A 15,197-nucleotide genomic window follows, 5' to 3' on the forward strand; every position below is an offset into this window, starting at 1 on the left:
ATAAATATTTTGAGATAGCAATTTTTTTCGAAATAGGTAAAAAGTCTGGCAATTATATTTTCGAAGATGACACTCCCCCCACAGCCTTCAGGACAAGGGTTGTAAGTAATGCCCTGGGGGCATATAAGGTTTTTTTTAGAAAGCGTTGTCGTAAAAACTTCAAAAAGGAATCATTCGATTGGAAATTGAAACGGCTAGTGCCGTTTTTAATAGTCGAAAGTGGCTGGATGACAAGTAACCCCCCCTCTAACGCCCACCATTTCCCCAAACACATCCAATCAAAATTTTGAGATAGCCATTTTGTTCAACGTTGTTGAAAGGTCCGGAAATTATGTCTTTGAGGATCAAGGGTTATAAGGTTATAAGTTATGGCCTGGTCAAGGGTTATAAGTTATGCCCTGGGGCATATAAGGTTTTTATAGAAAGCGTTGTCGTCGAAACTTCAAAAAAGGCTCATTCGATTGGAAATTGAAATGTCTAGTGCCCTTTTTAATAGTCGGAAGTGATTGAGAGCAACTAACCCCGCTCTCATGCTCACCATTTTCCCATAACACATCCAATCAAAACTTTAAGATAGCAATTCTTCAACGTAGTTGAAAGTTCTGGAAATCAGGTCTTTGAGGATGACGACCCCCCCCCCTACCCTCAGGGGAAGGGTTATAAGTTATGCCCTGAGGGCATATAAGGTTTTTATTGAAAGCGTTATCGTAGAAACTTCGACTGGAAATTGATAGGGCGAGTGCCTTTTTTAATAGTTGAAAGTGATTGGAGAGCAACTAACGCCCCTCTCACGCCCATTGTTTCCCCAAACGCATCCAATACAAATTTTTAGATAGCCATTTTGTTTAACGTAGTTGAAAGCTCTGGAATTTAGGTCTTTGAGGATGACAACCCCCTCATAGCCCTCAGGGCAAGGGTTGTAATTTATGCCCTTGGGGCATATAAGGTGTTTATAGAAAGCGTTGTTATAGAAACTCAAAAAGGGCTCATTCGATTGGAAATTGAAAGGGCTAGCGCCCTTCTTAATAGTCGAAAGTGATTGGAAGACTTGACATTTTTATAGTTAAGATCGATGGGATACAATGTATTAATATTTTGTTTATTTTTATTTTTTATTTTTATTTTTTTTTAGACCAGGGCACTTCATATCGAAGGAGTTGTCTTAGGAACTTCGAAAAGGGCTCATTCAATTGAAAATAGAGAGGGCTTATGCCTTTTTTAATAGTCGAAAGTGATTGGAGGGCAACTAGCCCACCCTCCCATTTTCCCATTATATTTAAAAACTAAATGTTGCCTTAAGATTAAATCAAAATGCACTGTGTTAATGCCAATTCCCAATAAGGCATCTCAGCAATATCCCAAGAACGTCTGAGGGTATTATGTTCAAACTTTCGGGGCTATTTCTGCTCTTAAAATTTAACCTAATCAAAATAGCGTAAGTGTATCCAAGCTATCAAAGAAAGTAAACAGATTTTTTTTGCGAATGGTATCAAGTTTTCTATTTCAGGTCAACTAGATGAGGTATGAAACTCAATTAAATACTACTATTTCGTTCCAAATTTTTAAAAGCGTGTATGTTGTTCAAAATTGCTGAAAATTTTTCTCCAGCATACAAAGGGCAGGCCAAACTATAAAGTCTTAAGAAAATCAAAAAGATTTAAAGAATTATTTTCTTTTTCCCTGAAAAGACTGTGTCAATGTAAAACGAACAGAAATTAATTAAAAAAAATTCTTCCACAAAATAAGTTTTTCAAAGAAAAGTAAAGAACTCCATTAAACCAAGAAAGAGCAAAAATAAAATCAAATAATCTACCAAGCGTGAAACTACCACAAATCAGCATCGATAAATAAATGAACCAAATTGAACAGAAATTACAATAAATAACCGATTCAAACTCAAAACGAGCAGAAATTTACATGAGTAGGGCTCAAAACCACTATGTCTTCCCAAGGCCAGAACATAATTTGCGCTTTACTTAAAGAAATACAAAAGTTTAATATACATATACTGATATTTAGTAATCAAAATGTTAATATTATTTGATTAAGGTTATAAAAGTAAAAACATTTATATTTTTTATAGGAATAGGGATTTAGGAATAAGGAATAGGAATAGGAATTTCCTATTCCTGACAGGGAAATCCTGCTTGCGTGGCCTTACAGTGGCATCAGTTGGACCTTTCACGAGCTTTCCTAACCAAAACTATGACTGCTAACAGCAGTGTTGGATGAACTTGACAATTGGTGCCCCTGGAGGAAATTATAGCCTAGTAAACGACACAACATTCACACTGGATTCTTATTATAGGATGATTCTTCTGTGTTTGTTCTGTTTTTTGTGGGATTTTTATGGGCTGAAAAACCTCTTCCTAGCTAATTTATGTACTTTGGGTTGCCTCCCTGTATTAGCATAATATTTGTAGGCATAAATATATAATGAGTCAGAGGTAATAGGCTTGAGATTGTCTGTGCAGAATTTTGACTCTTGTTGATAGAAGAGCACCGCCAAGTGTGGAAAACCAAGTTGTGACCAAGATAGGCCCAGGATTGCACAAAGCCTCCACTCATACTGGAGGTCCCAGAGACCTCCTTTGCTGTCTGCTTCTAAGCCAGCTTAAGTGCTTCCTATAGATTTGAGAAGATGTGTTCGTCCCCATCCTACACTGGTTCTGGGATTATTGCTTTTCCTGAGCCCATAATAATTTCAGTAATTTAAAGAATATGAAAATTGCAACTTGGAATGTTACAACGTTAAAAACAACACCATATTGACATTTTCACTGACGAATTCAAACGCTTTGAACTAGACTTATTAGGCGTTTCAGAAACTCAAACCCAAGGGGTAGGAAACATGAAATTAGGTGATTTAGAATTTTTTTTACTCAGGTAGGAAGGATGGGGCTCATATGCAGGGGGTAGGGCTCAGGATGAATAAGGAAGCTGCTAAGTCTTGTTTGGGTTGGGAAGGTATTAATAAGACAAGGCTAGTTGCTCATAGTAGTCATAGTAGTATAAGCCCCTGTAGAACCAACTTACGGAGACAGCAGTGGCTCAGATGGATTTTACTTCCAGCTACAGGAACAAATAGACATTGCCCGTGGTAGAATGGTCCGTTTTATTTTTATTAGGGGATTTTAATACATAGGTTGGTAGAAATAGGGATAGATGATAGCCTAGTCTAGATAAATTTGGTGTTGGAAAAGAAAACAGTAACGCTTAAAGACTGCTGCAAGTTTGTAGGTATAACAATCTAGTTATAACTAATACTGAATTTGGTCACAAAATGGCCCATAAGGTAACATGGTATTCACATGATGGTAAGACCTATAACCTTATGTAATTGTAAGCCGAAGACTTTCAGGATCAATGCAAGATACTAGGGTATGTAGGAGTGCTGTGATTGATTTTAAAAGTAAAGATCACTCTCTGGTAGTGTCGAATGTTATTTTCAAGCTGAAATTTAGGAAGGGTAACTACCTTCCGAAAAGCTGTGGCGCTGGTAGACTCCAGGATGAGAATTTGAGCGAAGATTTCCTGGAACAGTTGGATTCTAAACTGGAGAATTTTGAATTTGACAACGTAGAAGATGGATGGAGTGATTTTAGGAAAATAGTTTGTGAAGACGCTGATAGTGATAGGTCGGAATGATAGATCATATGAAAATAAGAGGAATGGAAAGAAATAGGAGAAAGTATTAAAATGTGAATTGAGAAGGAATGAATGGAGTCCATGGGTAAAATTGCTGAAGATCTTGAAGATGCAGCCAGAGGGCATAATAGTAAAATATTGTACTGGCATGTTAATAAATTGAGAGGGAATAGTCAATCTGGATTTGTATCTTAGTGATAAGGTAGGAGTTAAAGAGAGGTGGGCAGAATACTTTGAGAATAGACTAAACCATGATAGAGCTATAGGAAAAGTTATCTTGTGATACTTTGGATATGAAAGGAGATTTATCCTGTGAGGAAGAATTAGTGACAGTACTAAAAGGATTAAAAAACAATAAGGCCCCAGATGCTGATAATGTGCTTAATGCGTTTTTTTTAGATATGGTGGTTATGAAGTTAGAGATAGAATACTGAAGATCATGAATATGATTTATGAAAAAGGGGTAGTACCCAGCGATTTTAGTAAAACTCTTAATGAAACCCCTCTATATAAGAAAGAGTGAGTGTGGTAATTATAGAGGCATTAGCTTCGTTTCTGTAGGAAGCAAATTACTTAGTATGCTGACACTTTTTAGACTCCGAAATGGTGTCGGCAAAGTTTTAAGAGAAGAACAGTGTTGTTTTAGGAAAAGGAGAGGATGCGTCAGCCAAGTTTCTACTATTAGATTAATAATTGATATATGCCTGAGTCATCAGATCCCTCTAGCCCTCAGTCTTATAGATTATGAGCAAGCGTTTGATTTAGCTGATAGAAGAGCCTTAGCGAAGGTCCTATCCTTGTATGGCATACCAGATCAAGACATTAAAGTGATTAGGGCTATGGACAAAATAACATTACTTCAGTTAAGCTTGGAAGTGAGGTTAGTAGTTGGTTTCATATTAAATCAGGAGTTAAGCAGGGTTGCGTCCTATCCTCATTTATATGGATTATTTGGATTGACTTTGTCTTAAGGAGCACAAAAAAGGCAATGGCAAAACACAGAATCAATTGGAGAAATACAAACTCTGTTAGAGAAATTAAGTATCCTAGCTGACAGTGTTAGGAAAATAAATGAATTTTTTTGAGTTTTAAGAGTTCAGGGTGCAAGAATAGGTTTGAAAATTAATATTAAGAAGACAAAGTTGCTAAGACTAGTAATAAGTGATGATAAAGAAGGGATGTTGGGTAACGAGAAGATGGATCAGGTGGACAGCCTCATAAGTGAAAGAAAAAGTAAAGACGGTGGATGCAGTGAATATGTTAAAGTAGAATATCAAAGTCCCAGGGTGTTTTTCACTGTTGAAAAAAGTTCTGAAGAATAGAAAGATAAGGCTGCGTCTGCGAACCAAGATCAGAATATTGGAAGCTACAGTGATGATAGTGGTCAAATATGGTTCTGAAGCGTGGGTGCTTCGAAAGGCAGAGGAGGATTCCCTAGATGCTTTCCAGTGAAAGTGCCTACAGAATGTTTTGGGTAGGTGACTGAATGACTGTATTTCAACCAGTAAGCTGTACGAAAAACGCGGCTCAATCCCGCTTTCTAGGGCTATAATAAGAAAAAAATTGAGATGAATAGGACACATTCTGCAGATGAAAAATGACAGGTTGCCAAAGATTGTCCTTTTCGGCCAGCCGTCTAGGGCTAAACAAAAAGCAGGTCGTCCTCGGTTGGGAATCCCATGTAGTAGTGAATCCCACCTTCCCAGAAAGGTTTGGTTGGAAAACACAAAATATGTAAAATCAGTATGTTTTGGAGGATTTTGCAAAAGGTTTCAGAAATACCACTCCAATTAAAAAGAAAATCAAGCTTTCCTTTGCAAATAGAGGTGTCTATGGGAAACAATACACTGTTGGTGTTTGAATTCCTACGGACAAAAAGTATTGCCAAATCTAACTGATTAGTTTTTCTTAATTCTTTTCACGGTTCAACGTTACAAAACTGATGGGAAATGTGGCATTGCCCGAAAAGCTTCAAAATTTCTAAACAATTAAATAAAATCTAAGAAAATCGCGAATTTTAGATATGAGTATGGGAGACAATTAAAAAGAAAATCTTAATCACTCCAATTAAAAATTAAAAAGAAGATTTATTGTAAATATTAAAGTTTTTAGCACCTATGTGTAGATAAACACTGTTAAACTTTAGTAAACAATCTAATACCCAGATTTATTAGAAAAAATCCAAATTATTAGAAGAAATTTCAATTTCACTGTAAGTTTTTACATGCAAACACAGGTTAATACAGAAATCTTATAATTGAATTTTTCTTTTTTAGGTTACGTGTGTTGAAGATGTAGGGGAACGCTGGATCGTGATTGGCTGTGCCAACAAAGAAAAAGGTCATCTCTTCCTTTATAACACAGCTAGAGGGAAGCTTATATCTCAAGCTGTTGTAACAAAAAGGGTAATTTTAATTTTATATCTTATTTCCCTTCTTTTTTTAATCAACATCTTTAACCAAAATATACCTTGTTTACTCCTCTTTATTGAATTGGCTTCAAGTACTGGAATAAATGTACAAAAGTGAAGACTATTCCAGCCAAAAGAAATGATAAAAGTCCAAATTCTTAAAGTAGGCGTACAAAGAACAGTGGAAAAGAAATGTGGTTGTTGGAATTGATTAAGTTAAAATTTACCCAACCATATATATCATAATGGATCTGGAAAAATCAGAAGTTCAATTTTTAATTAAAAAGATCTCCATACGCCATCATGCAGTTTTTGATAATAGTGAGTGCCAAATCAGAGGCAACGCTGTAGCGTTGCCTATAGTAAAGGCCATACGGCTCCAATGTTTTATTATTATTTATTATTATTATTATTTTTTTTCCAGAGGCACTTCATATGGTAGGGGTCATCGTAGAAACTTCAAAGGGGGCTCATTTGATTGGAAATCGAAAATTCTCGTTCACTATTTTTAAGTTCTATAGTTTTAAGTTCTGGAAATTAGGTCTTTGAGGATGACAACTCCCCCACAGTCCTCAGGGCAAGGGTTGTAAGTTATGCCCTGGGGGCATATAATGTTTTGTATGGACAAAGTTGCCGTAGAAACTTCAGAAAGGGCTCATTCGATTGGAAATGTAAATGAGTAGTTCCCTTTTTAATAGTCGAAAGTGATTCTAAGGTAACTGACACCCCTTCCACGCCCACCATTTCCCCAAACACATCCAATCAAAATTTTGATATAGCCATTTTGTTCAACGTAGTTGAAAGTTCTGGAAATTATAAGTTTTTAGCAGGACACTCCCCTACAGTCTTCAGGGGCAAGGGTTATAAGTTATGCCCTGGGGGCATATATGGTTCTCCCCCCCCCCTGCAAATCCTATTTTCCCAAATGCATCTAATAAAAATTTTAAGATAGCTATCTTGTTAAAAATAGTTCAAAGACCATATAACAAAAATTCCGGTGTTGACATAACCCACCAGGGCCCGGGGGCATGCGTTGTAAGTTATGCCCTGGGGGCATATATGGGTCTTATGGAAGGGATGCTCGTATTAACTTCAAAGAGGGATCATTTGACTAGAAATTCAAAGATCTAGTTGACTTTATAAGAGTAAAAAGATATTGGAGGGTGCCTAGCCCCCCCCCCTCCCCGTCCTTTTTTTCACAAACCCAACTAATAAGAGTGTTGTGATAGATTTTTTTTAAATAGTTCAAAGACCGTATAACGAAAACTCAGGGGTCAACACAGCCCCCTAAGGCCCGAGGGCAGGTGTTATAAGTTACGCCCTGGGGTAATATATGGTTCTTATTGAAGGGATGCTCGTAAAAAATTCAAAGATGGCTCATTTGGTTGGAAATGGGAAGTTATAGTTAAGTTTTTTAAAGTCAAAAGAGATTGGAGGGCAACTAGGCCCCCCCCCACGGCCCTTTTACCCAAATGCATCCAATAAAATTTTGAGATAGCCATTAAGTTCAAAGTTGCTCAAAAGTCAGATAACAAAAATTCAGGTGTCGTCACAACCCCCAGGGCTCAGGGGCAGGTGTTGTAAGTTATGCCCTGGGGCATATATGGTTCTTATGAAAGGGATGCTCGTATAAACTTCAGAGAGAGCTCATTTGATTGGATATTGAAAGTTCGTGCTCACTTTTAATAGTAAAAAGAGATCCGAGGGCAGCTAGCCCCCCCCCACCCCACGCTTTCTTTTTCCAAACCAATCTGATGAAAATTTTGAGATAGACATTTTGTTAGAAATAGTTCAAAGGTCGGATAAGAAAAGCTCCGGCGTCAATACAACTCCAGGGCCCAGGGGAAGGCATTTTAAGTTATGCCCTAAGGGCATGTATGGTTTTTATGAAAGGAATGCTCGTGTAAACTTCATAGAGGGCTCATTTTATTGGAAATTGAAAGTTATAGTTCACTTTTTAAGAGTCAAAAGAGTTTAGGGCAACTAGCCCCCCCTCTCGCCCTTTTTCCCCAAACCCATATGCTACAAATTTTGAGATAGCCAGTTTTTTGGAAATTATTTCCCAAAACAATTCCAAAAAAGTGAATTACTGTTGAAGAATAAACGAAACCTCGGACGAAAAGAAATTAAAATTAGCTATCTTACAAACATAAAGATAACTGCTGCAAACATAAATGAATGAATAAATCTTATATAGCTTCAATATTTTTTTTATTATTTTCCCCCCAGAGGTGCTTTATATGTAAGGGTTAAAAATACCATTTTTTTTTTAATAGTTGAAAATTTAAATTACAAAACTCTGGTGTCGACAAAACCCCCCAGGGCCCGGGGCAGGAAGGGATTCTCGTATAAACTTCAGAGAGGGCTCATTTGATTGGAAATTGGAAGTTCTAGTCCAGCTCTTAAGAGTCAAACGTGATCAAAGGGCAGCTAACCCCCCCCCCCCCCCAAGCCCTTTTTCCACAAAATACATCAGATACAAATTTTGAGGTAGCCATTTTGTTAATAAAAAGTTCAAAGGTCAGATAACGGAAACTCCGAAGTCGACACATTTTGTACAAACATAATATTTTTAATATAATTCGTTTTATAACTAATTAATCATTAGTTATAATAATTATATTTACTAATTAATTATAAGTTATACCCGGGGGGCATATATAGCTGTTTTGGAAGGAATTCTCGTATAAACTTCAGAGAGGGCTCATTTGGCTGGAAATTGGAAGTTCTAGTTCAGTTTTTAAGAGTCAAAAGTGATCGGAGGGCAACTAGCCCCTCCCTCACTCCCTTTTCCCCCCAAATGCATCAGATAAAAAATTTGAGGTAGTCATCTTATTAAAAAAAAATCCAGTGTCAGATAGAAGAAGTTACGGGGTCGACATATGGTGTACAAACATAATATTTGTAATATAGTTCGTTCCGTAATTAATTCACAATTTGAAAAAAATAAGTCGTTTAACATCAATGAATACATACAAATGTAGAGCATTGACCTATGACAATCTGTTCAGAAAACATTGTAAAAGTAGTGAAAATACACAGAAAACATTGAAAAAAGTAGAAAACAATGAAAAGCACTCACGTCAAGCCTTATTTCGTTTCAGACGGATGGATAAGCCCATCCGATAAAAATTTGAGGTGACTATTTTGTTAAAAATAGTTCAACCATCAGATATTAAAACTCCAGGGTCGACACAACCCCCCAGGGCCCCGAGACAGGCGTTGTAAGTTATACTCTGAGGATATATATATGGTTCTTATAGAAGGGATACTTATATGAACTTCAGAGAGGGTTCATTTGATTGAAAATAGAAAGTTCTAGTCCACTTTGAAAGAGTCAAAACAGACCGAAGCTTAATTAGTCCCCCCACGTCCTTTTTCCCCAAACCCACCTAATAAAAATTTTGAGATAGCCATTTTATTAAAAATAGTTCAAACATAAGATAATAAAACTCCGAGGTTGACACAAACCCATTTTTTCACTTTGATTTTGTTACTTTGATACCAGTTTTAATACTTTGATGAACATTTGATTTTTTTTTTAAGTTTGATTTGAAATAAGGACTTTTAAAAACTTGAAATTTTTTGCAATCAATAAACAAAAATCGCTACAAACAAGAGTTTGGGTATGACCCCCTTCTCTCATTGTAAAAGTCTAAAACCTACTGTGTCATTGGCGCTTTGCTGAAAACTATATGCGTCTTTAACAGTCTTGGAAAGTATAAACAACATCAAATTGAATATTTGATGTATAATGATAATAATTGTTGAAAGATCCATCAGTTCAAGAATTTATTTCACTGTAAATGTATTTTTGTTTTCAATACTTTAAGAACTGGAAAAGAAAATATTTTTAATATAATTCGTTTTCAGTTAAGCGCCAATGACATAGTAGGCTTTTGGTTTTTATTTGCAGTTTAAGAAGGAGGCAGTATCCAAAATCTTGTTGAGACTGACATTATTTTCGTCTTGAACAACTTTAAAACAAGCTAATAAATTAAACTAAATATTTGATTTACAATGATATTAATTGTTGAACGCTCATCAGTTCAAAATGCTATTTTAATTTTAATGTTTATTTTAAATTTTAAGTACAAAAGAAAATATTTGTCATAAAATTGGTTTTCAGCAAAGCGCCAATGACGCAGTAGGTTTTAGACTTTTACAGTGAGACTTAAGTCATACCCAAACTCTTGTTTGTAGTGATTTTAGTTCGTTTCAAGCTTAATTTGCATATTCAATTTAAGTTTCACTCGTTTTAAGATTTATTTGTTAATTTACATTAATATCTATTGTATGTTTGTTTGCATTGATTGTTTATTTAATTTCTGCTCGTTTTAAGTGTCATTTATAGTTCAATAAGAAAATATTTTTTTTTGTTTTAAGCTTGATTTTCATACTCAATCTAAGCATTAATCCCTTTAAGGTTTATTTTTTCATTTATATTATTACTTGTTGTATGTTTTTGCTATCATTGTTTATTTAATTTCTATTCGTTATGTGTTTCATTTATTTTTTATTAGTAATTTCAGGTCGTTTTGAGTTTGAATTTTAAAAGGTATTTGTATCTGTTGAGCTTAAGTTTAAAATGGCCTTTACTTTTGAAAACTTATTTTTCGAAAAGTTTTTTTTAATTAATTTAAACAAAGGAAGTATCGATTAAAATAATGTGAAAATATATGGCACCAAAAGCTTAATAAGGTGTAGCTTTACTTTGAAGCTTTAGTTGTCTTTAGGAATCAACGAATTGTTAATGTTTGATTTTTTGCAGGAAAATAAGCCTTGTAAAATTCAAATAATTAAATTTTCTTGTTTCTTTTCATGTTTCAGAATGGCCACTCGGACGAGCTCTGGTGCTGCCCTGATAACTTCATAATTTTGAAACAACCAAAAGAAAAATATTTGAAAATTGTGGTTTTCTTGTATGAATAGACCTAAGACAGTTCATGGGGACACTTTTTTATTTTTACTTAGTCCTTCATACTCTGAAGTAGGTGCTCACAAAATAGGGGTGAGGGTGGTAACTGTATTAATTTTGGTCTTAAGAATATTACTTAGATATGATTGACTTAAAATTAACTTCTTGGTATTTTGGGCATTCGATTAATCGACATTACCCCTTCCCCTCCCCACGGAAAATTCGAAAATAAAGTTATGTTTTTTGTGTATACAAAAAACTTTCATTGCTTTGATTCAATCCTTTGCTCAATAATCGTTAAAAGTTTGATACCTCTTTCCGTGGATGCACGACTTACAAAATACGTCTACAGACAAAATTAATATTTCATTGGCTGATGGAGGCTCAGTAAAACTCCAGCTTAACTGCTGTACAACTGGAATAAACCATCTGAATATACCCCAAAAAGAATTTATGCTAAATGATGTGGTAGGTGCCCACAGTGTGGTAGTGTGGTAGATGTGGTTGGTGCCCACATCTATTTGGATTTGTTTTATATTATATTCTTACAAGTGACACCTATATGGTTAATAGATAAGGACTGTTGCTAACGCATTTTTGATAATGTTCCTATTTCAACTCAGGCTGCCTCTTGAGTAAGCCTATGGTTATTCAAGGTTATTACCTCATGGTAATTACCTCAACCCTTATGGGAGGAATTAAACAACCGATTCTACCACTGGTTGGTTAGAAAGTTTTAAACACTTAAAAGATGGTATTTTAAAAGTGTTTTTAAAATATTTTGAAAGAGCAGTAGTTTCGAAAACTTTAGAAAGCTGTGAAGGAGAGTGATAATAACAAATGAATTGCAGCAAAAAACTTGAAATTAGTTTTGGGAGCTTAAGAAAGTAAAAATTAATAATATATGATTGAACTGTTGTAGCATATGGGTTGTAAGTATGTCCAACTCCTTATAATCCCGTTAGTGTTTTAGTGTCTAGTCCTTATAATCTCTTTATAATCCCTTATAGTCCCTTATATAATCCCTTATAGTCCCATTATAATCCCTTTAGTGTTTTATCCTTTTAGGTTGTTAAATTTTCTTTCCTTTTCATTGTTATTAAGTGCCCCTTTCTGTCTATTTCAATTGCGGTTTATTTAAATAGTTTTAAAATATTTGGAAAGAGTAGTAGTTTAAGAAAATATATTGAAAAGTAGTGATTGTGAAGAAGACATTGCAGCATTAAAACATAAAATTATTTTTAGAAAAAAAACTAAAAGCAAATAATCTATGCTTGAACTGTTGTAGCATATTTGCACTTATGTTCAATTTCTAATGATCTTTTTATTCATCTATATCTGTTTTTTCAATTTTCTTTCCTTTTCACTGTCACTAGGAGCCCCTGTTCATTTGTATTGCTGTTCATTTTGTACAAATGAATAAATCTGTTTATTTAATTGCTTAGAATATTGTGTGTTCATAAGCCTGTAACTATGCCTCTAGATGGGCTTATAAACGGTTCTGTGAAATAATTGATTATGTCTATGAGCTCTCAGCTCTGAATCAATCATAAGGTGTAAAACAAAAGGTTGTTGAAGTTAGCCTACCATGTCAATCTTTCTCATTAAACTGTATGTAGGCTCCAATAAAGTTGTGTTGTATGTTAATATGTAGGCTTATATAATATGCAGGCTTAATATGTAATATGTAGGCTATATATAATATGTAGGCTATATAATATAGGCTATATAATATAGGCTATATATAATATATATATATATATATATATATATATATATATATATATATATATATATATATATATATATATATAATATGTATATAATATGTAGGCTTATATAAAGTTGTGTCGTATTTGGTATGTAGTTTTAATAGTCCTATGCTGCTATGTTTCATGGGGGGGGGGGGGGTCGAGTTGACAATTTCTAGGGAACTTTATGTGAGAAGGGGAGTGGACTTTTCCGTTTGGGGGTGCCAAATTCCCCCTCTACCTTTTGTAGTTGATAGTCTATTTTTTTTCTTCGGGATGGGGGTGGGAGGGATTGGCAAAGGAAACTTCAAGTTCAAGATTGGGAGACTATTATTTCGTCCTTTATTAGTTGATAGTCTATTGTTTCTTATAGTAAATTAGTTTCTCAGACTTCTCTATTTGTGTGCCTTTTCTTTTTCATGCTTGTCGTCCAACAAGCTTTGCTACTGGTTTGACTAATTAATAGGAGAGTTGGTTACAGATAGCTGATGAAGCAGCTATCCTTATTTCAAGGAATTCTAGCTCTTTGTATAAACAAAATTAGCAGGATTGTCTGGATGTGGAGTATTATTTTGAACATGCTAGCTAAGGGCTGTATAAAAGCTCCCACAAGAACTCAATATTTCGTTCACAGAAGTCCTTGCCATAAAATTTGCACTTCAATATGACTAAAATGGCCCCCTTCTCCTTACAACAAGTAGCAATATTCTACAACTCGAAATCGGCTCTACATGTCCTTAGTCCCTTTAAAAATAAACCTGAAGACTATTCCAAGTAAAAGTATTTATCGACACCTTGGGCTAAAGAGGTGCTCAAATTTATACTCAGCTTCACGGGAATAAGTGGCACTCATGAAACAGAGCAAGATAAGAAAGAGGCAATGAATTTTCAATTCATTGCCTCAAACTGCAAAAGCAGCAAATAGTTATCTAATGTTTTTTCTTGAAACAGGAGGGACAATAATGTTCTTTGCTGTTTTTTTTTTTTTTTTTTTTTACGAATATGAATATTCCCGGCTTCTTGTAGGTAAAGACCATTATTCACTAAGTAATATCTGAACAAGATAAAAGACATTTGAGTTATTTTCTTAATTTTTTCGAAGTCTTCCTGATTAACTTAAAATATGCTACGAATCAGAATTCACGCTGGAAGTGTAATTTCACATATGTTGGATGAAAAAATAATAGGAATTCAAATACATGAAATTGAATGTAATATAAGTAGCATATCATGTCTTAATTATATTCAAGTAGTAATAAGAAGTACAAGGTTCTGACGAAAATCATTACTAGAAGACATTAACCTTTTTGACTGTGCTAAATAAATTATAGTGATGGGTTGTTAAATTGTCTTCATCCCTATCCTAAATTTGAGTCATCATCCCTATCCTTTTAGGTGCATTATCGAGACAGATTAGCAGAAATAACATCACATCTAACCCCCTGCAACCTATGCTTCTTTTTAGTCTAAACTAGAAAATAGATGTTCCTCAGAATGCGTGCTAATTCACTATACCCGAGTAAATCTGCTATTTTTCGCGACTTAACCCCCCCCCCCGTCCGGTGAACCTCGCATCAACCCGCACTGCAGATGTTGCACCACTGACGAGCTTCTTGAACACATAGTTCCCATACACGACTTGCAGCATCAAAGCTCATGGTTGGTGTCAAAAATTATCCCAACTTTCCCCACAAAGTAATCTTCAGACTTCATCTACACTGTTAGAATCTTTATAAAATCCAAACAAATGAGTATAGATCTCCAGACTCGTGTTTAATGTCCTTAAAACATTCAGTCTCCGTCACTTTTGTGTAATTTCAGAATAACATGAAGCAAAACCCATAAGGCCCTAACAGGTTCATTTTTAGTTTCATATCTAGATAAAGAGGAATAAAAACTCTTATTTCCATGAGTTAATTTTATGCTCCTGGATGGATAAAAAAAATTCAATTATTATGGGCTAGCATCCATTTTGTGGTGTTTTGTCTAGAATTATTAAATTATTGCACAAGACTTCAGAAGCCTATCTGCCAAAAGATGAGATTTAAAAAAAATTTTTGCCGAAGCATTTTTATTCCAAATTGTGTATTTAAGAAAGAAATAATGGCTATATTCTCTTTGGGTACAGAAAGCGTAGGGGAAATATAAAGCCTATGGGTAAGTTCATTTTTAAACTGAATTTTTGACCCATAATTTGAACTTTTATCTCTATGTAAACTGCTCAGAAGCTAAATTGGTGAAGTCATTAAAAAAAAAGACAGAAAAAAACGATGGGGAATATTCAATGACAGGATGCATGGCTTGTTTGGATTTTAAAGTATCGATCATTTGGTAGAAAGAAGCTCATGATTTCTGGAGTTTGTGTAAATGTGCAAATCACATTTCAGTGCTGGCTTTGTCAATTTTGTTTCTAGGAAATATTGTTTCTTTAGGACAACAGCCATAAACAAGAAAAAATAACTGGAGTGTA

General features: G+C 34.7%; 1 protein-coding gene across 1 annotated transcript in view; it reads left to right on the forward strand.

Annotated features, from left to right (window-relative positions):
- Positions 1-15,197, forward strand: part of LOC148947264 (uncharacterized) — a 124,087-nt gene that overhangs the window by 13,749 nt on the left and 95,141 nt on the right. The window contains exon 3 of the mRNA XM_089096962.1: positions 5,925-6,053. Coding sequence (XP_088953088.1) covers positions 5,925-6,053 — 129 coding nt within the window. The remainder of the gene's footprint in view (positions 1-5,924; positions 6,054-15,197) is intronic.

Source organism: Artemia sp. Qi Xiang Cuo, chromosome 11 (genome assembly GCF_049724085.1).
Source record: "Artemia sp. Qi Xiang Cuo chromosome 11, ASM4972408v1, whole genome shotgun sequence".
Taxonomy (NCBI): Eukaryota; Metazoa; Arthropoda; class Branchiopoda; order Anostraca; family Artemiidae; genus Artemia; species Artemia sp. Qi Xiang Cuo.